Raw genomic sequence first — 22,992 nt, 5'->3', positions numbered from 1 at the left:
GATTCAAATTCCTAGGGCATTGGAACCGGTTCTGGGGGAGGTGGGGCCAGTACAAACCGGACGGCCTGCACCTGGGCAGGACTGGAACAAATGTCCTAGGGGGAGTGTTTGCTAGTGCTGTTGGGAAGGAGTTAAACTAATATGGCAGGGGGATGGGAACCTATGCAGGGAGGCAGAGGGAAATAAAAGGGAGACAGAAGCAAAAGATAGAAAGGAGAATAATAAAAGTGGAGGGCAGAGAAACCCAAGGCAAAAAACAAAAAGGGCCACATTACAGCAAAATTCTAAAGGGGCAAAGTGTGTTAAAAAGACAAGCCTGAAGGCTCTGTGCCTCAATGCGAGGAGTATTCGGAATAAGGTGGACAAATTAACTGCGCAGATAGCAGTTAATGGATATGATGTAATTGGCATCACAGAGACATGGCTCCAGGGTGACCAAGGGTGGGAACTCAACATTCAGGGTTATTCAACATTTAGGAAGGATAGACAGAAAGGAAAAGGAGGCAGGGTGGCGTTGCTGGTTAAAGAGGAAATTAATGCAATAGTAAGGAAGGACATTAGCTTGGATGATGTGGAATCGGTATGGGTGGAGCTACGGAATACCAAAGAACAGAAAACACTGCTGGGAGTTGTGTACAGACCACCAAACAGTAGTAGTGAGGTTGGGGACAGCATCAATCAAGAAATAAGGGGTGTGTGCAATAAAGGTACAGCAGTTATCATGGGCAACTTTAATTTACATATAGATTGGGCTAACCTAACTGGTAGCAATGCGGTGGAGGAGGATTTTTTGGAGTGTATTAGGGATGTTTTTTTTTACCAATATGTCGAGGAACCAACTAGAGAGCTGGCCATCCTAGACTGGGTGATGTGTAATGAGAAGGGACTAATTGGCAATCTTGTTGTGCGAGGCCCCTTGGGGAAGAGTGACCATAATATGGTAGAATTCTTTATTAAGATGGAGAGTGACACAGCTAATTCAGAAACTAGGGTCCTGAACTTAAGGAAAGCTAACTTCGACGGCATGAGGTGTGAATTGGCTAGAATAGACTGGCAAATGATACTTAAATGGTTGACGGTGGATAGGCAATGGTAAACATTTAAAGATCACATGGATGAACTTCAATAATTGTACATCCCTGTCTGGAGTAAAAATAAAACGGGGAAGGTGCTCAACCGTGGCTAACAAGGGAAATTAAGGATAGTGTTAGATCCAAGAAAGAGGCATATAAATTGGCCAGAAAAAGCAGCAAACCTGAGGTCTGGGAGAAATTTAGAATTCAGCAGAGGAGGAAAAAGGGTTTAATTAGGAGGGGGAAAATAGAGTATGAGAGGAAGCTTGCCGGGAACATAAAAACTGACTGCAAAAGCTTCTATAGCTATGTAAAGAGAAAAGGATTAGTGAAGACAAACATAGGTCCCTTGCAGTCTTATTCAGGTGAAATTATAATGGGGAACAAAGAAATGGCAGACCAATTGAACAAATACTTTGGTTCTGTCTTCACGAAGGAAGACACAAATAACCTTCCGGATGTACTAGGGGACCGATGGTCTAGTGAGAAGGAGGAACTGAAGAATATCCTTATTAGGCGGGAAATTGTGTTGGGGAAATTGATGGGATTGAAGGCCGATAAAACCCCGGGGCCTATTAGTCTGCATCCCAGAGTACTTAAGGAAGTGGCCCTAGAAATAGTGGATGCATTGGTGATCATTTTCCAACAGTCTATCGACTCTGAATCAGTTCCTATGGACTGGAGGGTAGCTAATGTAACACCACTTTTTAAAAAAGGAGGGAGAGAGAAAATGGGTAATTATGGACCGGTTAGCCTGACATCACTAGTGGGGAAAATGTTGGAATCAATTACTAAGGATGAAATAGCAGCGCATTTGGAAAGCAGTGACAGGATCGATCCAATTCAGCTTGGATTTATGAAAGGGAAATCATGCTTGACAAATCTTCTGGAATTTTTTGAGGATGTAACTAGTAGAGTGGACAAGGGAGAACCAGTGGATGTGGTGTATTTGGACTTTCAAAAGGCCTTTGACAAGGTCCCACATAAGAGATTGGTGTGCAAAATCAAAGCACATGGTATTGGGGGTAATGTACTGGCGTGGATAGAGAATTGGTTGGCAGACAGGAAGCAGAGAGTCGGGTTAAATGGGTCCTTTTCGGAATGGGAGGCAGTGACTAGTGGAGTGCCGCAGGGCTCAGTGCTGGGACCCCAGCTCTTTACAATATATATTAATGATTTGGATGAAGGAATTGAGTGTAATATCTCCAAGTTTGCAAATGACACTAAACTGGGTGACTGTGTGAGCTGTGAGGAGTATGATAAGTGGCTGCAGGATGACTTCCACAGCTTAGGTGAGTGGGCAAATGCATGGCAGATGCAGTATAATGTGGATAAATGTGAGGTTATCCACTTTGGTGGCAAAAACACGAAGGCAGAATATTATCTGAATGGCAGCAGATTAGGAAAAGGGGAGGTGCAACGAGACCTGGGTGTCATGGTTCATCAGTCGTTGAAAGTTGGCATGCAGGTACAGCAGGCGGTGAAGAAGACAAATGGCATGTTGGCCTTCATAGCTAGGGTATTTGAGTATAGGAGCAGGGAGGTCTTACTGCAATTGTACAGGGCCTTGATGAGGCCTCACCTGGAATATTGTGTTCAGTTTTGATCTCCTAATCTGAGGAAGGACGTTCTTGCTATTGAAGGAGTGCAGCGAAGGTTCACCAGACTGATTCCAGGGATGGCTGGACTGACATACGAGGAGAGACTGGATCAACTGGGCCTTTATACACTGGAATTTGGAAGGATGAGAGGGGATCTCATAGAAACGTATAAGATTCTGACGGGACAGGACAGGTTAGATGCGGGAAGAATGTTCCTGATGTTGGGCAAGTCCAGAACCAGGGGACACAGTCTTAGGATAAGGGGTAGGCCATTTAGGACTGAGATGAGGAGAAACTTCTTCACTCAGAGAGTTGTTAACCTGTGGAATTCACTGCCGCAGAGAGTTGTTGAGGCCAGTTCATTGGATATATTCAAGAGGGAGTTAGATATGGCCCTTATGGCTAAAGGGTCAAGGAGTATGGAGAGAAAGCAGGAAAGGGGTACTGAAGTGAATGATCAGCCATGATATTGAATGGTGGTGCAGGCTCGAAGGGCCGAATGGCCTACTCCTGCACCTATTTTCTATGTTTCTATGTGTAGAATGTGGGAGGCCGGCCAGGACTGAGTTGGAGTAGTCAAGTCTAGAGGTAACAAAGGCATGAATGAGGGTTTCAGCAGCAGAAGAGCTAAGGCAGGGGCAGAGACGGGGAATGTTACTGAGGTGAAAAAAGGCGGTTTTAGTTATTCCATGGATATATGGCTGAAAACTCATTTCAGGGTCAAATGTGACACCAATGTTGCGAACAGTCTGTTCACCCTCAGATTGATGCTAGGGAGAGGGATGGAGTCAGTGGTTAGAGAACGTAGTTTGTGGTGGGGACCAAAGATAATGGTTTTGGTCTTCCCAATATTTAACTGGAGAAATTTCTGCTCATCCAGTGCTGGATGTTGGACAAGCAATCTGACAATTTCGATACCAAGCAGGGGTTGAGAAAAGTGGTGGAGAAGCAGAGTTGGGTGTCGTCAGTGTACATGTAGAAACTGACTCCGTGTTTTTGGATGATAGTTCCAAGGGGCAGCATATAGATGAGAAATAGGAGGGGGCCAAGGACAGTTCCTTGGGGGACACCAGAGATTACAATGCAGGAGTTGGAAGAGAAGCCAATGCAGGAGATTCTCTGGCGACGATTCGATAAATAAGAATGGAACCAGGCGAGTGCAGTCCCACCCAGCTGGACAATGGTGGATAGGCAATGGAGGAGGATGGAATGGTCAACTGCGTCAAAGGCTGCAGACAGGTCCAGAAGGACGAGGAGGGATAGTTTACCTTTATCACAGTCACAAAGGATGTCATTTGTGACTTTGATGACAGCCATTTCGATACTGTGGCAGGGCAAAAACCTGATTGAAGAGATTCAAACATTGAATTCATGGAAAGATGGTCAATGACTTGGGAGATGACAACACGTTCAAGTACTTTGGACAGGAAAGGGACGTTGGAGGTGGGGAGATAGCAAAGCGAGATTAAGGGTTGGTTTTTTGAGGAGAGGGGTGATGACAGCAGATTTAAGGAGAGGTGAACAGTACCCGTGGAGAGAGAACCATTAACAATGTTGCTAACATGGGAGCCAAAAAAGGAAGTTGGGTGGTCAGCTGTTTAGTGGGAATATGATCAAGAGAGCAGGAAGTGGGTCTCAGGGACGAGATGAGTTTGAAGAGATCAAGAGGGGAAATCAGAGAGAAACTAGAGAAAGATATGAGTTTAGGGATAATGAAGAGAAAGTCAGGACTGGGAGTGTGCAAGGTTGTGATTTGCATTCCTGGCACATTGGATTTAGTATCACTTAGTATCAACTTGAGACTGCTTTTTGAGAATTTTGTCAATGTACGCTGCACATACGAGGTTTGGGTTACCAACATTTATTTCACACTTACAAATGGTAGAGAGAGACCATTGGTCACAGCTGGATGTAACCCAGGTCATAGGGAGAATGTACAATGTGATAATTCAGCATACTATCTATTCAGCATAATTTATATATTGAAAGTAATCTTTTCTATTGAAGTGCATACTCTGGAAATCTCATTTTAATGTACTTTTCCATTATTATTGCAAGAACATTTGCTTAGAATTGGTCCTTACTGGGAAAGAAAATACCTTAATTTTTCTAATGAGAAAGCAGCCTAGTGGATACCCCTTATGTTGGATGTAGGATGGAACACACATAAAAAAGTACCTGAATTGCTCCTCGTAAGTTGATTCCAGTTTCTATGGCAACATAGTAAGATGCCTGAAGAAATGTCCTTTGCAGAAGAAGGGCAAGAAACAAAAGGACTGCGATGACATAAGCATTGGCCAAGAACTCCTGTGAGGAAATGAAGTAAACACCCAGCAACTTGACCTATAAGGACCAAACAGAATGTGTAAGCATTCAGCAGTAAAGACCGCACCGTGCAACTTGCAAAATATTATTTCATTAGAGCAAGCAGAAAACAGTACCTGTTGAATGATTTAGCTCAGCAAAATTATCAGCAAGACAGAAATTAGGATATGGATGCAAAGTTAATTAAAATGGTTTGTTTTTACAAACAGTGCTTCACTTCTAGCCCCAGACAGACACTGCTTTAATCTTGCTCAGATCAAACCCAATTTTAATTAATGCCTCACTCCTGGTCCTGATCAGAACCTTCTGTAATCAATGCTTCACGCCTGGTCCCAGACAGATCCTTCTTTATCAGTGCTTCTATCCTGGTCCCAGGCAGACACTTCTTTAAACAATGTTTCACTCCCGGCCCCAATCAGTGCTTCTTTTTATCACTTTGTCAATCCTTGATCTGGTCAATCTTAATGAGAAATAAGAACATAAGAACTAGGAGCAGGAGTAGGCCATATGGCCCCTCGAGCCTGCTCCGCCATTTAATACGATCATGGCTGATCCGACCATAGACTCAGCTCTACTTCCCCGCCCGCTCTCCATAACCCCTTATTCTCTTATCGTTTAAGAAACTGTTTATTTCTGTCTTAAATTTATTCAATGTCCCAGCTTTCACAGCTCTCTGAGGCAGCAAATTCCACAGATTTACAACCCTCTGAGAGAAGAAATTTTTCCTCATCTCAGTTTTAAATGGTCGGCCCCTTGTTCTAAGATTATGCCCTCTTGCATTAATCACACCCATACACTTGGCACCGGTCAGATCATGTGTTAACCACTGCTTCACATTTGGCCCTTCTCAGACTCTATGTTAACCACCAAATAGCTGCAACGCAAAGTTAGCGTTCACTTGTACTTTTTAATATTCAGTAACAAGAAGCCGTAAGGAAATTCTTCAACCCAACTTGAAAGCTGCAAATCACGCTATGCATGCAAAACATAAAAGAACTACAGGGAATATAATCTATCCAGCTACTATGTCATAGGATTAATCCCCATGACATTAATCTGCAGAGTTTTAACTTGAAAGTGCATATGTGGGCTAGACTTTCCACTTCCCGCTGCCACTGCCCATATCTCGGTGGTAATCGGGCAGTATGAAGATAGGGAGTCATCCATAGCGCCCGATTATCGCCGAGATCTAAAGCCGTAACTTTTACCAGATTCCCTCCCGGCGGTAGCGGTTGGCGGCAGTGTGCCGCAGCGGGTGGTCTCAGTCGTCGTATAAGGCCGGCTTCATCTCAAACGGCCTTACTGCGCATGCGCGAGTTTTTTTGTGTGCACGCGCGATTTTTTTTTATCATTAACTGCTGAAGCTTTCTTTCTCAGCATATCAATTTCCTTCAAGGTAATCTTCCATCAGTGTCTGCCATGGCCAATGGCCCAGATTTTGCTGCCAAAATAACAGTGAGTTTAATGGCGCTCACAATTATTGATGTCTAAATCGTCCAGCAACTTGTGGTGAGGAAGAGTTACCCCATGAATTGCGCATCTCCACAATTTGTTGGACAATTTGTGTTGCTCCACTATTAGTCTCGCAGAACCAACAGCTCGTCCTCAACCTCCCCGTGAGTTTCAAGAAATTGCTGCATTTGTGCAGTAAAATACGAATCAAATTCAGCACAGAAAGTTAGGGCTGCTACTTTAATTAGGAGATTTATGTTCCTGTGACCTAGGCGGCTAATGGGAAAGCCTCATTGGTGGAGTGAAGAGGGCAAGATGCAAAACTGTAAATGAATGCTCCATGGCAGTGCAAGCCTCCTGTGCCACCAGTGTATGTCACTGAGAAAGTCAAGGCTAGCACAAGTCACCATAAAATGGGCGCTAGGGCTCTGCTCTTGATTCACCACCTCCTCTGTACCTGGTGTGTGCCTTCACTGCCAGGGCATGTTAGCAACGTTTCAACCTCCCCACCCACCCCACCCCACACCCAACCGGACAAAATATTACAGTGATATAAATTGTTCTTGGTATGCAAATTTTGATAACGGCCATACTGAATTCCTGGATTGGGCACCGGAAAATAGGGCAGAACATGGATCCCACGATTTTCGGGGAGGGGGGGGCGGGGACGGGTGGGGGGGTTGGGGGGAGAGTAGTTTGTTGGAAGGGGCTGTTGGTGGTCCTTGCACCCGCTCAACTAAATCAGCAACTCACCAAATCAAGGTCAGAGTGAGAAAAAAGTTGATCAAGTTGGTATCAGAGCATAGCTGCTTAGGTGGCAAATTCATCTATCAGAGCATGCCAAGGATAACCAAGAGTGCCAAATGGAGTTCACTGAAACATAGAAACATAGAAAATAGGTGCAGGAGTAGGCCATTCGGTCCTTCAAGCCTGCACCACCATTCAATATGATCATGGCTGATCGTGCACTTCAGTAACCCTTTCCTGCTTTCTCCCCATACCCCTTGATCCCTTTAGCCATAAGGGTCACATCTAACTCCCTTTTGACTATATCTAACGAATTGGCCTCAACAACTTTCTGTGGTAGAGAATTCCACAGGTTCACAATTCTCTGAGTGAAGAAGTTTCTCCTCATCTCAGTCCTAAATGGCTTACCCCTTATCCTTAGACTGTGACCCCTGGTTCTGGACTTCCCCAACATCGGGAACATTCTTCCTGCATCTAGCCTGTCCAATCCCATCAGAATTTGGTGGTAATTGAAAGTAAAGCAGAGCCCACAGAATTTAACATTTATTAGGTGACTTGTTCTAGACTGCAGACTGAAAATACAACTCCGAAATTAATTACGGAAAACTTTATTACTGCTCTACAAGAATAGTTTAAGTTAACCAGATTTAAAGATTGTAAGCCAGCAGGAAATCTGTAAAACAAAATGATACTCAATAAATGATGCTTCAATATTGTTTACAATCATAAATCTGAAAAAGCCAAAGCAGCAGTGGCTCAGAACCCCATCTTTCATTCATAAATATTAGTAAATTTATGTGATTATCAAAGTGACAGATATCACCGTTGGGTGTGTCAGGATCAAATACTCCCAGGTCGAGTACTAAATGAGCCCAATGGAATGATTGCCTCCCTCAACTGGTGTCCGTATCGCTGGGTCAGGAGCACTTAAGTATATGCTTTTTATGGCGCTATTAATTGGCAATGGTATTTTGGGCGGTACTTTTTAAAAAAGCCGAAAATAGCGCTGGGCGGTCTTGCGGGCGGTAAACGGGCGGTGCACAACATTTATGAGCGAAAATCTATTGTATCTACTGGGCAGACGGCTGGATTTACCGCTGCCGTTCATTGGACCCAGAAACTACCGCCGGCGGTAATCGGATGGTATATGGATACAAGTTTGGATCTCAAGCTTAAATCGGGCGGTAATGCATTAGAAACCTTAAATTGGGTGCTAAATCGGGTGGTAATCGAGTGAAAAGATTGCAAAAGTTTAGCTCCATAAAGCTTAACATTCAGAATAAAAAGCTCTGCTTCATTCTATTATCATTAAGGAGCTTTCCCAAATATTGTCAGGCACAACTGAGGCATCTGTCCTCAGAATCGTTAGTGCGCAGATGGATTAAATGTGAAACCTCTCGGGCTTGATCAAGTTCAGACCAGACTGGTACCATGCTGAGCTGAACATTGAACTTACCTTGTGCCTTGAAATCTGACTTTTTATTATTACTGGATAAACATTTAATGTGTCCATATTAAAGACCTCTGTTCAGTATTTTAATGGAGGTGCTAACCCATTGAGTAATGCCTTCACTGAAATAACAGACAAAATAATTGAATACACTGGAAGGGTATATTACACCGCTTGTGTTGAATTATTGTTAAGCATTTGTATCTTAATAGCAATTTTGTTCCGTAATGTTCGAATTGAGCACGACTTGAGCTATTGCAGGAACAATTAAACTAACTTAAGTTAAATGCTAAGCTAAATTAAATGTTAAGTGTTTTTTTAATAAGGCGTATTACAGTCCCAGTCACTGAAATAATTGGATTAAATGTTACACTCATAATAAATGGTAAAACTGAGTACTGTGTGTAATGAGCAAGTGTGACCTTAGCTCCTTTATTAAGATTCCAGAGTGCAGGTACCTCGTGGGTTGCCTGTGCTCCCAAGGGATGCTGGGATCCCTTGGGACTCCAAAAGGTGGGCCCTCTGATGGTCAGGTGTGATGCAGGTTACAAAGGGTTAAATCCATAACATCACTTCCCGTACACTTATTTACAATGTAAGACGATCTGGGGCTTTGCGCTCCCTTGTCGATCGTCTCGGTACAAATGTTCATGTGGTTGGGTTGGTCAGTTCTTCACTGGGCTGTTGGGCAGCCGGTCTTGCCGGGCTGCTGGGGGTGATGAGTTCAGTTTCCTGGTCAACCATGATGTCAGTAGCCACTTGTGTGTGTGTGTTGGAGGGTCAAAGTTGGTGGTGTCCTCTTCAGGTTGTTTGTAGCTGTTGGTAAACCGCAATTTGATTTGGTCCAAATGTTTTCTGTGCATTTGTCCATTGGTCAGTTTGACCTGAAACACCCTACTCCCTTCTTTGGCTGTGACCATGCCAGCGAGCCATTTGGGGCCATGTCCATAATTGAGCACAAACACAGGATCATTGATCTCAATATCGCGTGACAAATTTGCACGGTCATGGTACACACTTTGTTGATGCCGTTTGCCCTCCATGTGATCATGTAGATCAGGGTGGACAAGAGAGAGCCTTGTTTAAGCACTCTTTTCACGAGCAGCTCAGCTGGGGGAATCCTGGTGAGTGAGTGGGGTCTGGCGCGGTAGCTGAGCAGTACTCAGAACAACCGGGTCTGCAGGGAGCCTTCCGACATTCGTTTCAAGCTTTGTTTGATGGTCTGAACTGCCCATTCTGCCTGGCCATTGGATGCGGGCTTGAATGGGGCAGATGTGACATGTTTGATCCCGTTGCATGTCATGAATTCCTTGAATTTAGCACTGGTGAAGCACATCCCATTGTCGCTAACTAGGACATCAGGCAAGCCATGCGTGGCAAACATGGCTTGTAGGCTTTCAACGGTGGCCGTGGATGTGTTTACAGACATTATTTCACATTCAATCCATTTTGAGTAAGTGTCCACAACAACCAAAAACATTTTGCCTAGGAATGGGCCCGCATAATCTACATGGATCCTCGACATGGTTTGGAGGGCCATGACCACAAACTTAGCGGTGCCTCTCTGGGTGCATTGCTCAACTGAGAGCAAGTGTTGCACTGGCGCACGCATGACTCTAAATCTGAGTCAATGTCAGGCCACCACACGTGGGATCTGGCTTTGGCTTTCATCATTACGATGCCTGGGTGGGTGTTGTACAGTTCAAAAATAAATGTGTCTCTGCCTTTCTTGGGCAAGACTATGCGATTGCCCCACAAAAACAGTCCGCCTGCAGGGACAACTCGTCTTTGCGTCTGTGGAAAGGCTTAATCGCTTCTTGCATCTCCACTGGGACACTGGACCAGCTCCCATGGAGAACACAGTTTTTTTACTAAGGACAGTAAAGAATCCTGGCTGGTCCAGGTCCTGATCTGGCGGGCCGTGATGGAGGACTTCTCATTCTCAAATGCCTCCATGACCATGAGCAAATCCGCTGGCTGTGCCATTTCTGGCCTTCCGATCGTTGACACGTGTAGAACCGATATCTCGCCATCAAAACACTTTCCTTAGGATTTAGGTGGTCTCGGACCAGCGTACACAATTCTTCGTAGGATTTCTCTGTTGGTTTTGCCGGGGCCGGGAGACTCTTCATGAGGCCATAGGTTGTTGCCCCACAGACAGTTAGGAGGATCGCACTTTGTTTGGTGGCGTTCTCGTCCCCTTCTAGCTCGTTGGCCACAAAGTATTGGTCGAGTTTCTCCACGAAGGCCTCCCAATTGTCCCCTTCTGAGAACTTCTCCAGGATGCCGAATGTTCTTTGCATTTTCGCGCAGTTGTTCGTTACCTCGTCGGCAATTGTTACACTCATAATAAATGGTAAGACTGAGTACTGTGTGTAATGAGCAAGTGTGACCTTAGCTCCTTTAATAAGATTCCAGAGTGCAGGTACCTCGTGGGTGGCCTGCTAATATACTATGCTCCCAAGGGATGCTGGGAACCCTTGGGACTCCAACAGGTGGGCCCTCTGGTGGTCAGGTGTGATGCAGGTTACAAAGGGTTAAATACATAACAGTAAACAAAGAATTTATTTATTCGTTCATGGGATGTGGGCTTCGCTGGCGAGGCCGTCATTTATTACCCATTCCTAATTGCCCTTGAGAAGGTGGTGGTGAGCCGCCTTCTTGAACCATTGCTGTGCTTGTGGTGAAGGTATTCCACAGTGCCTTGCTGGGCTATTTCAGAGGGCAGTTAAGAGTCAACCACATTGCTGTGGGTCTGAAGTTACATATAGGCCAGACTGGGTAAGGAGGGCAGGTTTCGTTCCCTGAAGGAATATACAGATATCGTTTAAAGAAATGAATGATGGAGAAATTAGCAGACACAGAATAACCAGTACAAATAGTCTTCACTTAGCTGTAAGAGGTGGATAATACATTTGAAAACCAACATCCCATCTAGATGATTGCTGAACCCCAATTATCTTTGTTTTAGACCAACTGCTGTTCTGAACAGAATGATGTTGTATTTAATGTAGTCTGTAATTCACTGTGTGCATTGTGTTGGGAAATGTTTGACAGGTTGTGATTTATACTTTCAGCTTATATTTGCTCTGAGAATTCTGTTTTTATTTCACATAACTGTGACCTTATTTAGGCAGCATGATCATTACTGATGTTTAGGTGCTCTTTGTGGAGCACAGTAACACATTCCTTGGTACCAGTAATAAATAGCATGCCTGAACAAAATGATGCTGGCATTATTTTCTACCTGCATGGACTTATTTTCACTTCTGAGCTACTTTAAAGTACTTCAACAGCGCTTGCTTTCAACCCTTCTGTGGTCTTTGAGTCACACTGTCTCATTCACATTGGGGTTGATGTGCAACTTTCTAGTTGAATTGCCTCATTATGTGCTTATATTGGTATAAGTGATTTCAGAGTTAATCATCTCTCTTGAAGACTGATTGATTCATAATGTTTCAAACATGTTATTTTAGAATGCAGCCGATGAAAATCTATGTTACTGGGTTGAACTGCTCTGAAGAAATTAAATGGTTTCCAAAAAATTAAATAACTTTCAAATATATGGAGAACCATCAGAACGTATGGAACTCGCGATCTGCTGTGGAATCAACAAGCTGTCGAAGCAGCCAATCACATTGCAGAATTCTGACAGAAAGGGTACCAGGAAATGAGAACCTGCTTTTATCCTGACTTTTAAAAAATGTTACAAAGAGCAAAACAAAAGGCTCAATTTTTCCCAATGCCGTTTTTTGGCGTATTGCAAGAGTTACACCCGTTTGTTTTTGGCCGCGACTACTCCAAAAAACTAACTAGCAATTTTCCCCGATTTAATTTTTTTAATTGCCGCCGTGCTGCCTGTCCTTAGCTTCAGTGGGTGGAGCCTAATGTCTGTGCCGAAAAAATGATAGCTCCCGCTTCTGCGCATGCACGAAAAAAAAATAAGTTTTTGATATGATTGCTATGGACTCACATGCCCAGTACACCTCCCGGTCTGCATTCGAACATTTTTAAAGAGCCAGTTGTGTGTGAGAACTTTAATTCTCAGTGAAAAAATCGGAACTGCAATACAATATGCAACACGGCTCAAAGACCAAGAATTTCTCACAGGATGAAGAGGAAGTACTAGTTACTGTGATTGAGGCCAGGTGGCATGAGCTGGACACCAGCAGAGGTCACATAAAAGATTCAGCAAAAGAAATGAAACGCTGGAACCAACTTGCAGAAGATTACTGTGCAATGGTCACCACCTCGAGGTCTGGAGGCCAGTGCAAAAAGAAATAGTTAGTGCAAGTAATATTTTCATTTATTCACTGGAATTGCAATTGTAAATGTGACCAGCTGTATATGTCCCACCCAACAGAAAGACATTCTCTCTAAAAAGTTATATTTTCATCTTTGCAGAGGAAGGTGGCACACAACAAAAGGGAAGTAACTCGAACAGGAGGAGGCCCGGCAAATCTGCAGCCACTGACACCCTTGGAAGAGAGGGTTGCTTCTTTGATGGGTCCTGCCTGGAGAACAGCAACCACCACTGCACAAGCTGGGCCCACACTCGAGGGAGAGGGTAAGTCCTGCAAATTCCACAGTCTGGCTTTGCTAAATGTTAAGTACTGTGCGGGCTAGCCATGCTTCGGTTCATGGGGATGTCTCCATCAGCTACGCTTCGGTTGATGCAATGTGCTATCATTCATCGTGGTCCTTCAAATCAGCCTGCTGCCTGCGCTGTGTGAGCCTACTCATGCCACCCACCCTGGCCCCTCCTCTGCTGCTAACCATTTGTCTGTTCTGTTACATTTTGCAGAACTTGAGGCCAACCCTGACGAGGCTGAAGCCGATGCAGAAGAAGATTCAGACGCAGACGAGCCTGAAGAGAAGAACATCTTCCAATCACACCTTCTAGACCAAGAACATGGGGGTGAGGGGGAGGCGGAGGGGCGGAGGAGAGGATGGATGGATGGGCGAGGGGGAGAGGATGGTTGAAGCCCCCACTCTTGTACTCATGCTGGAGGAGGTGCAGGCGTTGCCTATTGAGGTGCCAGGCCATTTCCTGAGTAGTATGAGTGTTGGGACATTCCATGGTTTCTCACAGTCCGAGGCTGCGGGTTCCAGTGGGTTGCAGTGAGGCACACCCAGGGCCCTGCCATCCGAGGCTGCGGGTCCCTGTGGGATTCAGCGAGCCACACACAGGGCCCCACCGTCCGAGGTTGCATGTCTCAGTGGGATGCAGTAAGGCACACCCAGGGCCCCACCAGCCAAGGTTGTGGGTCCCAGTGGGATGCAGCGAGCCACACCCAGGGTGAGGAGTGGAAGGTGAGCTCGATAGCGCTCTCCTGAGGTGCAGGATCTAACAGATGTGGTTCAGTAGATGGCCATGAGTGCGGAGAGCATTGACCTTACACGATCATTCCTGGACACCATCAGTGGAGTGGGTGATGAAGTATCGGGACTATCGGATGAAGTAGCAACACTCTCACGAGAAATGGGAACACTGTCGGTGAACACGAGGGAGGGAATGTTGCAGGCAGCGGATACACTGTTGGTGAACATTAGGGAGGGAATGTTGCAGGTAGTTGAGACACTGTCAGGGCACATGAGGGCGGGAATGTCAGAGTTAGCTGCTGCAATAAGGGAACATGCCCAGACCCTGCGGCCATTGAAAGAATCAACTGCCACTCCCACTCCAATCCCCAGACCAACCTCTGAAGAGGCCCAAGCTGGGCCTTCCACATTACCGCCTGCCCACGCCCCCCCATCAAGAAGTGCACATTACCCGAGATGCTCGAAAGAATAAGCTCGGTACCAACCCAAGATATGCTGCGCCACTGCCTGCAGGCAGGGGTGGAGTCACTAAGATCGAGCGCAGCGGGTGGTCTTAGAATAAGGTGGCAGAGAGATGGGTGTAGCCTTTCTTTGCTGCTGTTGTTGTTGTTGTTGTTATTATTGTTGTTACTGTTATAACTGTTCTCAAATTAAAGGTTTTTTGTAAATTATGTAAATTTACAAGTTTAAAAGTTTGTAAGTGATCTTAAAGGTTGTATGTGATCTTAACTGAAAACTTTAAAGTTTGATACAAGAATATTTGTGTTAAAGTTAAGTTAAGAACAAACAAGTGTTAAAGTTTTGAATAAAATATATTTTAAATGATAACTGAATCATTTCCATTAATTGTTCCATTATTAACCCAACTTTTTGAACTAAAGAAGAATAATTTCCATTATTTGTTCCATTAACACAACACAACATTACGGAACAGGTCCAAACAGTAAACATGGCCCATGTGGAATAGTTGCCCGTCCTCCTCCACTGTCATACTCTGGGTTCAGGTAGTTGCATGGCTTCCTCCTCCTCATCATCATCATCTGCATCTTCCTCCTCATCATCAGCCACTCTCACCTCAGGTGGGTCTTCTACTACCAGCTGCTGCTACCTCATGATGGCTAAGTTATGCAGCATGCATCACACAACAGTGAACTGACCAACAATCTCAGAGGAGTATAGTAAGTAGCCTCCGGAATGGTCCAGGCATCGGAAACGCTGCTTCCAGATGCCAATGCCCTCTCAATGATGCTGCACGTCGCAATGTGCGACATGTTGTATTCCCAGTCAGCTTCCGTCCGGGTTAAGCGTAGGGTCATCATGAGCCAGGTGGCGAGGCCGTACCCTTTGTCTCCCAGTAGCCAGCTCTGTCCTTCTGGTTGCTGCTGAAACATGGCAGATATAGCGCTCTCGCATAGGATGAATGCATCATGGGTACTCCCAGGGTATCTTGCACCGACTGACATGATGCAACGCATGTCATCATACACGAGCTGCACATTCACGGAGTGGAAGCTTTTTCTGTTCTTGTATATCTCGGAATCCTCCAAAACTGCTCGCAAGGAGATGTGGGTACAATCAATTCAGCCCTATACCTTTGGGAAGCCAGCAATCCTGGAGAAGCCTACAGCCCTGTCATGCATTACCTGGGCAGTCATGGAGAACTTTATTTAGTCATTCCTCCGGGCATATAGTGCAGCAATCACCTGCCGAATACAGATATGTGTTGCATGTTGAGAAATGGCGCACACATCCCCAGTTGTGGCCTGGAATGATCCAGATGCATAAAATGAAAGTACAGTGGTAACCTTTACTTCAACTGACAAAGCAGTCCTCCTGACACTTCTAGGGTGCAGGTCTATTTTTACTAACTCACAGATCTCGGTTACAACTTCTTTGTGGAAACGCAGCCTTCTCACACAGTCTGCATCACTCAGGTGCAGGTATGAACGCCTGTCTCGACATATCCGATGTGGGTAAGGCCTCCTGCCCATCATCCTACGTGCTCTGAGGTTCCTCATGTGACGACGTCGAATCAATCGTCTCCTCCACAGCACCATCTTGCAGAAGACTTGCACGAGGTATGGCATTGTCAATATTGCGCCCATAATTAAATTGAACCTTTGCAAGAAGCTCAAAACACCAGGCCAGGGAGTTAAAGCTTCCCTCCTCTCTCTCTCCCCAAGGCCGATGCCCAAGTATGGACCACACCCTGGTCTGCTCATGTGCAATAGGCTTGCTTAGAACGGGAAGCTAGGCATTCAATGAAGACATTTGGGGCAACGGAGTTTAAAGCAATTCTTTAATTTTGGATTTTTTGCAAAGTACCAGCCCACCACTGACTGAACGTCTCCTCACCGGGCTCGAGGCTCCTTCGCCCGGACACAGGGGCTCGGCAAACACCCCAACCCGGGCTTCTTTTGAAGCTGCTGTATAGTGTAAGGCTTCTCATGCCTTCAGTTCGGCTTCTACCCACCCACCCTGGGCTTCTTTTGAAGCTGAGCCCCGAGCCTCTGTGTCCGGGCGAGGGAGCGATTCTGACGGCCGACACTCCGACCCTCAAGCCCGGTGAGGAGACGTTCAGTGGTAGCATGGCACTTCGAAAAAAATCCAAAATTAAAGAATTGCATTAGACTTCCAATTTCTCCGTTTTGAGTTTGAAAAAATTAAGCTTCATGATGCATATTCTTTGTCTTCTTGACTCCCTCCAAAACTTTGCATAAAAACAATGGCGTCTTTCTGTGCTGATTCTTTATTGTGTGCTGGTTTTTCTTAATAAGAAAAGTTTTTTGGGAGTGGTCACATACGCCATCCTAGGAAAAATGTAAGTTGGCCAAACTTGCTTAAATGTGAAAAACTTGCGCAGACATCAGGTTACACCCCTCCCACCGTGACTCAAAAAAATACTAACCTAAAAAGGTCGTAACTAACTGAGTTACACTGGCACAGAAACTTTGGGGAAACTTGGATATGTTAATCCTAGCCAAAAGAACTGCGCAGAACTGAGTAAAATTGAGCCCAATATTGATTGGGGCTCTTAAATGGGGATAAAAGAGAACCTGAAATATTATGAACAAACTTTGAAAAAAATATATATTTTCAAATATCTTTAAAATTGCAATTTCGATCACAATGGAGAAATTTGACACTTCACAAAATGAAAAGTCATTTTTCAGGGCTATAATGTTTGTTTAGCAGTCAATACGCTGTCAAAACCCCAGTTAAACCTAATCCAACAAGGCCTAACATTTAATGGAGTATTTAACGGCGATATTACCACAGAAAAGCCCAAGTTTTTGTCAGTTTCACTGATTTCACTGATAGCCGGCTCCAGGGGGAAGGGAGTGGGGGAAAGTGCAGCCAGTGTCGGAGCAGTGAATGACTGACCGCAACTTCAGGATTTCCGCGTTTAAATGCGCATGTGCTACATCCTGAAGTTAGACGTGACCCTTATGGCTAAAGGGATCAAGGGGTATGGAGAGAAAGCAGGAATGGGGTACTGAAGTTGCATGATCAGCCATGATCATATTGCATGGTGGTGCAGGCTCGAAGGGCCGAATGGCCTGCCCCTGCACCTAATTTCTATGTTTTCTATGTTTCAAAGGCATTATTACCCACCGCAAATTCCAACCCATTTAGTATCACATGCCTATTTGCTGAGTATTATTCATAAATGAATAGAATTCACCACACGAGCTTTATGAAACAGATTTTCCATTAAACTAGACTTGTGCTAGAAGCTATCTTAAACGATAAGGGGATAAGGTGTTATGGGGGGCGGGCGGGGAAGTGGAGCTGCGTCCATGATCAGATCAGCCATGATCTTAATGAATGGCAGAGCATGCTCGAGGGGCCGTATGGCCTACTCCTGCTCCTATTTCTTATGTTCTTATATTCTAACTGTGTTTTGCAATAGCAATAAAATTGCTGTACCTGTGGACGGAAGGTTTTGTGTTCATCGCTCAGGTGGTGTACAATCCCAGAGATGCAGAGTGGCCCCGCGAACCCCAGCAAGTCTGCCACAATGCGAAAGATACTGCTGAGAACAATGGGACGACCAAATGCCTGCCGCAACACATGCCAGATCAGCTTTGAGTCCTGAGGACTTGCAGTGCTCTTTTTCTGCAACAGAAAGAAAAACAAACATATTTTGAAGCGTGTTTTACACAAACACAGCTGCACAACCTGCTACCAGAATTATGGTCATACCACTCGACTAAACAGTCATGAGGAACAATAACCAGAAGTACCTTGCTTGCCAATTTCAATTCCTATTTAATCTTTCTTTTTATTTGAAATATAACATTTTCTCTTAAAAAAAATTCACGTAAACAAAATTAGTACTACAGATACTATAACAGTATAAGAGTGTTATATAAGAATAGAATTGCAACAAATCAATGTATCCAGTGAAACCTCATTTTGCAATATTGATAAAAGACATAATTAAATTGGTAGAAAGGAGGGATTTCAGCAAGGATGATCAGACAGTGGAAACACTATTTGAGTAGAATTAATGAATAGTAAAGGATGCAAGAATCTGTTGGGAATTGTATACAGACCTTCTGATAATAGTGATGCGGAAAAGAATGATTGAAGACCAGGCCCTGAAAACTGCCACCAAGCTCATGGTCTACCGGGCTGTAGTAATACCTGCCCTCCTGTATGGCTCAGAGAAATGGACCATGTACAGCAGACACTTCAAGTCGCTGGAGAAATACCACCAATGATGTCTCCGCAAGATCCTGCAAACCCCTGGGAGGACAGACGCACCGACATTAGCGTCCTCATTCAGGACAACATCCCCAGCATTGAAGCACTGACCACACTCGATCAGCTCCGCTGGGCAGGCCACACAGTCCGCATGCCAGACACAAGACTACCAAAGCAAGCGCTCTACTCGAAACTCCTTCACGGCAAATGGGCCAAAGGTGGGCAGCGGAGATGCTACAAGGGCACCCTCAAAGCCTCTCTGATAAAGTGCGACATCCCCACTGACATCTGGGAGTCCCTGGTCCAAGACCGCCCTAAGTGGAGGAAGTGCATCCGGGAGGGCGCTGAGCACCTCGAGTCTCAACGTCGAGAGCATGCAGAAATCAAGAGCAGGCAGCGGAAAGAGCGCACAGCAAACCAGTCCCACCCTCCCTTACCCTCAATGACTATCTGTCCCACCTGTGACAGAGTCTGTGGCTCTCGTATTGGACTGTTCAGCCACCAAAGAACTCACTTCAGGAGTGGAAGCAAGTCTTCCTCGATTCCGAGGGACTGCCTATAATGATGAATAGTGATGCAGTGGGGAGATACACAAGTACAGAGATCGGGGAAGCGCGTAGCAAAAACAATGTTATCATAATGGGAGATTTTAATTTTTACACAGACTGGGGAGCAGAATAACTTCTGTAGTAAAGGCAACAAATTCCTAGCTAACAAAAGTTATCATGAATATGTTAAGAAAAAGAGAGTGATAAAGGGGAATTTTGGCTCATTAAACACAAATGCAGGTGAGATTCTATGAACAATAAGGACATGGTAGATTTATTAAATGAATACTTTATACATGTTTTCACAGTAGAGGACGAGGAGGGGGAGCTTAGAGAATTCAATAGAGGAGTTGTGCTGGGTTTTTTTCAGCGCAATTAGCACAAAATCGGCCAGAGCAGTGGAAAAGATCACGGAATTTTAAGCACAAATTACTTTCAGCGCAAATCGAGTTTCCACGATCTTTCGCGCTACTTCAGAACACAATGCATTCGAAGCTAGCCCCACCCACAAAACTCAGATTGAATTAATCACCATTGCGAGCTTCCGCTAATTGCACCTGTGCACTGGCCTCTGAGGAGGATCTAAACATTAAGCTGTGTTTTCTAGGTGCAAAGCCCATACATAATAGGCACTTTTAAAAGCTCTTTAAAAAGATTTACTAAGAAAATGACTACTGTACACCAATATAACTAGCAAATGGTCCTGTATAATATTTTAAAGTCATTTTCAGTTATTTAAATTTGGGTTACTCACAGGTGCTGGACTAGACACACTGATTAAAATGCTTATTTTTTGTGAAAAACCCATTATCAGCTGTATCAATAAAACTGCACCAAGGTACCACTCTTAAATATATCAAGGAATGTTTTTTAAAGCAATTTTAAAAATTACTTTCCAAAACACTGCCTGATTGCACTGGCTCGTGGTAGATATTATGTCTGGTGATTTGCAAATGATGTGGAGGAGGTTGCTGTTGTCAATCATGTCAATGGCTGCAGACAGGTTGAAGGATGCAATTTGTGACTTTGATTAGAGCCATTTCTGTGCTGTGGCAGGGGTACAAACCTGAACGGAAAGGTTCAAACATGGAGTTGCAGGAAAAATGGGCACGCGCTCGGGAGGTGACAACACGTTCAAGGAATTTAAAGAGGAGTGGAAAGTTGAAAAGCGGCAGTAGTTTGCAAAGACAGAAGGATCAAGGGTGGGATTTTGAGGAGGTGAGGCCAATGACAACTGATTTGAAAGAGAGGGGGAAAGTACCTAAGGAGAGAAAAAAGTTCACATTACCAGCTGACACGGGGGCTGGGAAAGCAAGTTGGGTGATCAACAGTTTATTGGGAATATTGTCAAGAGTAGGAGGTGGTTCTTTTGGACAAGATGTGCTCGGGGACATGAGGGAAGGTAGGAGAGTAACTCGAGAAATCTGTGAGTTCATGGCTAGAGCAGGCAGGAACCTTGGCTTGGTGGGCAAAGGGAAGAGAGGATGCAGCAGAGGCAGTTGAATGGATGTCCTCAATCTTGGTGACAAAGTATTGCATGAGGCATTCGCATTTGTTGTTTGAGGTGAGGTGGAAAGGGCAGGGGAAGGGTTTAAGGACACGATTGGTAGTGTAAAAAAAGCCAGGGTTTATCTTTGCATTCGAGGGGCTAGAATCTCCACTTTTTTTGCATGCTTAACGCCCACTTAATGCCCATTTTACCACTGAAGTGATGTATAACGCCCATATATCGCCCATTTTGGCATTTTTTGGAAACCTAGCGCTGAACGTTACTTTCGCCATGTGCTTAAAGGCGAGAAAAAATATTACGCCCGCCCACTTTTTTGGGCGGAATCAGCAGAATGGGCGATTTCAACGCCCATAATATCGGCCAGTGTTACTTTCCGCACAGAATTAACGCCGAGATTCAATATTAACGCTCAGCAATTGTTTTTTTGTCGTAAAGAGCAAATTTACCCAAACTAGCGGCCATCATCAATTTCACCACCTCGCAAGCATATCGGCCACAATATCACTCGCCCAAAGAACCCCGCACAAAAAGTGGAACTAACCGGGACGAATCACAGCGTTATGGACGCCATGTTGTAGATCACATGTCGCATTCTTTAAAAGGCTGCTGTGTTTCAGCCTCGGTGGAGTTCGGATGTACTCTGCAGGTCGTTGGAGTTGATGTGAACATCTCTAAAAACATCTTGACCACACTGTGACTGATTGGAATTGAAGAGGTGTGGTTTGTCGGGACATTCCTTGTTTGTGAGCAATCGGTGGAAAACAGAGAGCTACTGCAATGGGGCCTGTCCTTTCTCAGCCTCTCTTGGAGACCAAATACATGCAGCAGACTCGACATCGCTGAAGGAACGCTGAACACTGCACGGCATTATGTGACCAGACGTTACACCCCCAGCAAGTACAGGGAGAAGCATTCTTACCTCGACTTGCCCGACACCACCTGCCTTCAGAGACTGTGCTTCCACAAAGAGGTTATCACTGAGGTATGCCAGCTGATAAGGGCAGATCTACAGCCTGCCAGCACCATCAGAACTGTCCATTGAGGTCAAAGTCACCACGGCACTGTCGTTCTACGCCTCGGGTTCTTATCAGGCCACAGCTGGTAACATTTGCGGACTTTCTCAGCATGCCACGCATCACTGCATTAGACAGGTCACTGAAGCCCTGTATGCACACAGAAGGGACTTGATCAGCTTCCCTATGACCAGGGAGGCACAGAGTGAGAGGGTTCTAGGATTCTCCAGAATTGCAAACTTCCCCAAGGTGCAGGAACACTAGACTGTACGCACATCGTGATGCAGGCACCTTTTCAGAATACTGAGGTTTTCAGGAACCGCAAGGGATTCAACTCCCTGAATGTCCAGCTGGTTGTCGACCACCAGCAAATTATACTGGCAGTGAATGCTCAATTTCTGGGCAGCATCCATGATGCTCATATCCTGCATGAGAGCACTGTATCTGACTTGTTTAACAATGAGCCACAAGGTCAATGCTGGATGCTTGGGGGCAAAGGATATGGCCTCACCACCTGGCTGATGACCTCCCTGCATGACACCCACACCGAGGCCGAGAGGCGATACAACGAGAGCCACAGAGCCACTCGCAATATCGTGGAGAAAACCATTGGAGTGTTGAAGCAGCGCTTTAGATGCCTGGACCACTCAGGAGGTGAGCTCCTATACCACCCTGAGCAGGTAGCTCAATTCATGGTGGTCTGCTCCATGCTACATAACTTGGCTATCAGGAGGGGACAAGAGTTGCCTGATGAGTCTGACAGTCCACCTCACCAGAGAGCGGAAGAGGAGGACCAGGAGGCAGACGTTGACATTGGCCCACACAATCAGGCTGATGCTGAAGCCATGCCCCTGCCCCCCTGTAGACCGCATGAAAGGGCCCATGGTGGCATGATAGCTGCACGAGCCTTACGTCAGGAGCTCATCAATGATCGCTTTGCCTGAAAGAACGTTGGTTATATTTACAAGGCTGACACACTGCTGGGTGTGCAGGTGATACATCAGTGGTGGGCATCACCTTGGTGACAGTTAAAGTTTAAGTTGATTGAAGTTAAATGTGATTATACTCTTTGATGTTAAGGAATCACCAGTGTGTAATGGTGGAACTATTTGAGCCAATGTGCTGCAAGGTTTTGATAAATAAAAAACATTTAAACCGAACATTAGTCTGAAATCATCAGTATTTTTGTACAAACCAACCCTCCACCCACCCATCCCCCCACTTCTCCTCCCCACCTCTAC

General features: G+C 45.2%; 1 protein-coding gene across 7 annotated transcripts in view; it reads right to left on the bottom strand.

The window, feature by feature from the left end:
• Positions 1-22,992, bottom strand: part of abcc8 (ATP-binding cassette, sub-family C (CFTR/MRP), member 8) — a 349,595-nt gene that overhangs the window by 235,216 nt on the left and 91,387 nt on the right. For all 7 annotated transcript variants that reach the window (XM_070899879.1, XM_070899873.1, XM_070899876.1 and 4 more), the window contains exons 7-8: positions 17,901-18,089; positions 4,853-5,017 (exon numbers count right to left, since the gene is read on the bottom strand). In XM_070899879.1, the coding sequence (XP_070755980.1) occupies positions 4,853-5,017; positions 17,901-18,089 (354 nt within the window). The remainder of the gene's footprint in view (positions 1-4,852; positions 5,018-17,900; positions 18,090-22,992) is intronic.

This window comes from Pristiophorus japonicus, chromosome 14 (assembly GCF_044704955.1).
Source record: "Pristiophorus japonicus isolate sPriJap1 chromosome 14, sPriJap1.hap1, whole genome shotgun sequence".
Lineage (NCBI taxonomy): Eukaryota > Metazoa > Chordata > Chondrichthyes > Pristiophoridae > Pristiophorus > Pristiophorus japonicus.
Note: the sequence above shows the minus strand (reverse complement) of the source record. Positions and strands in the feature narration are given on the sequence as shown.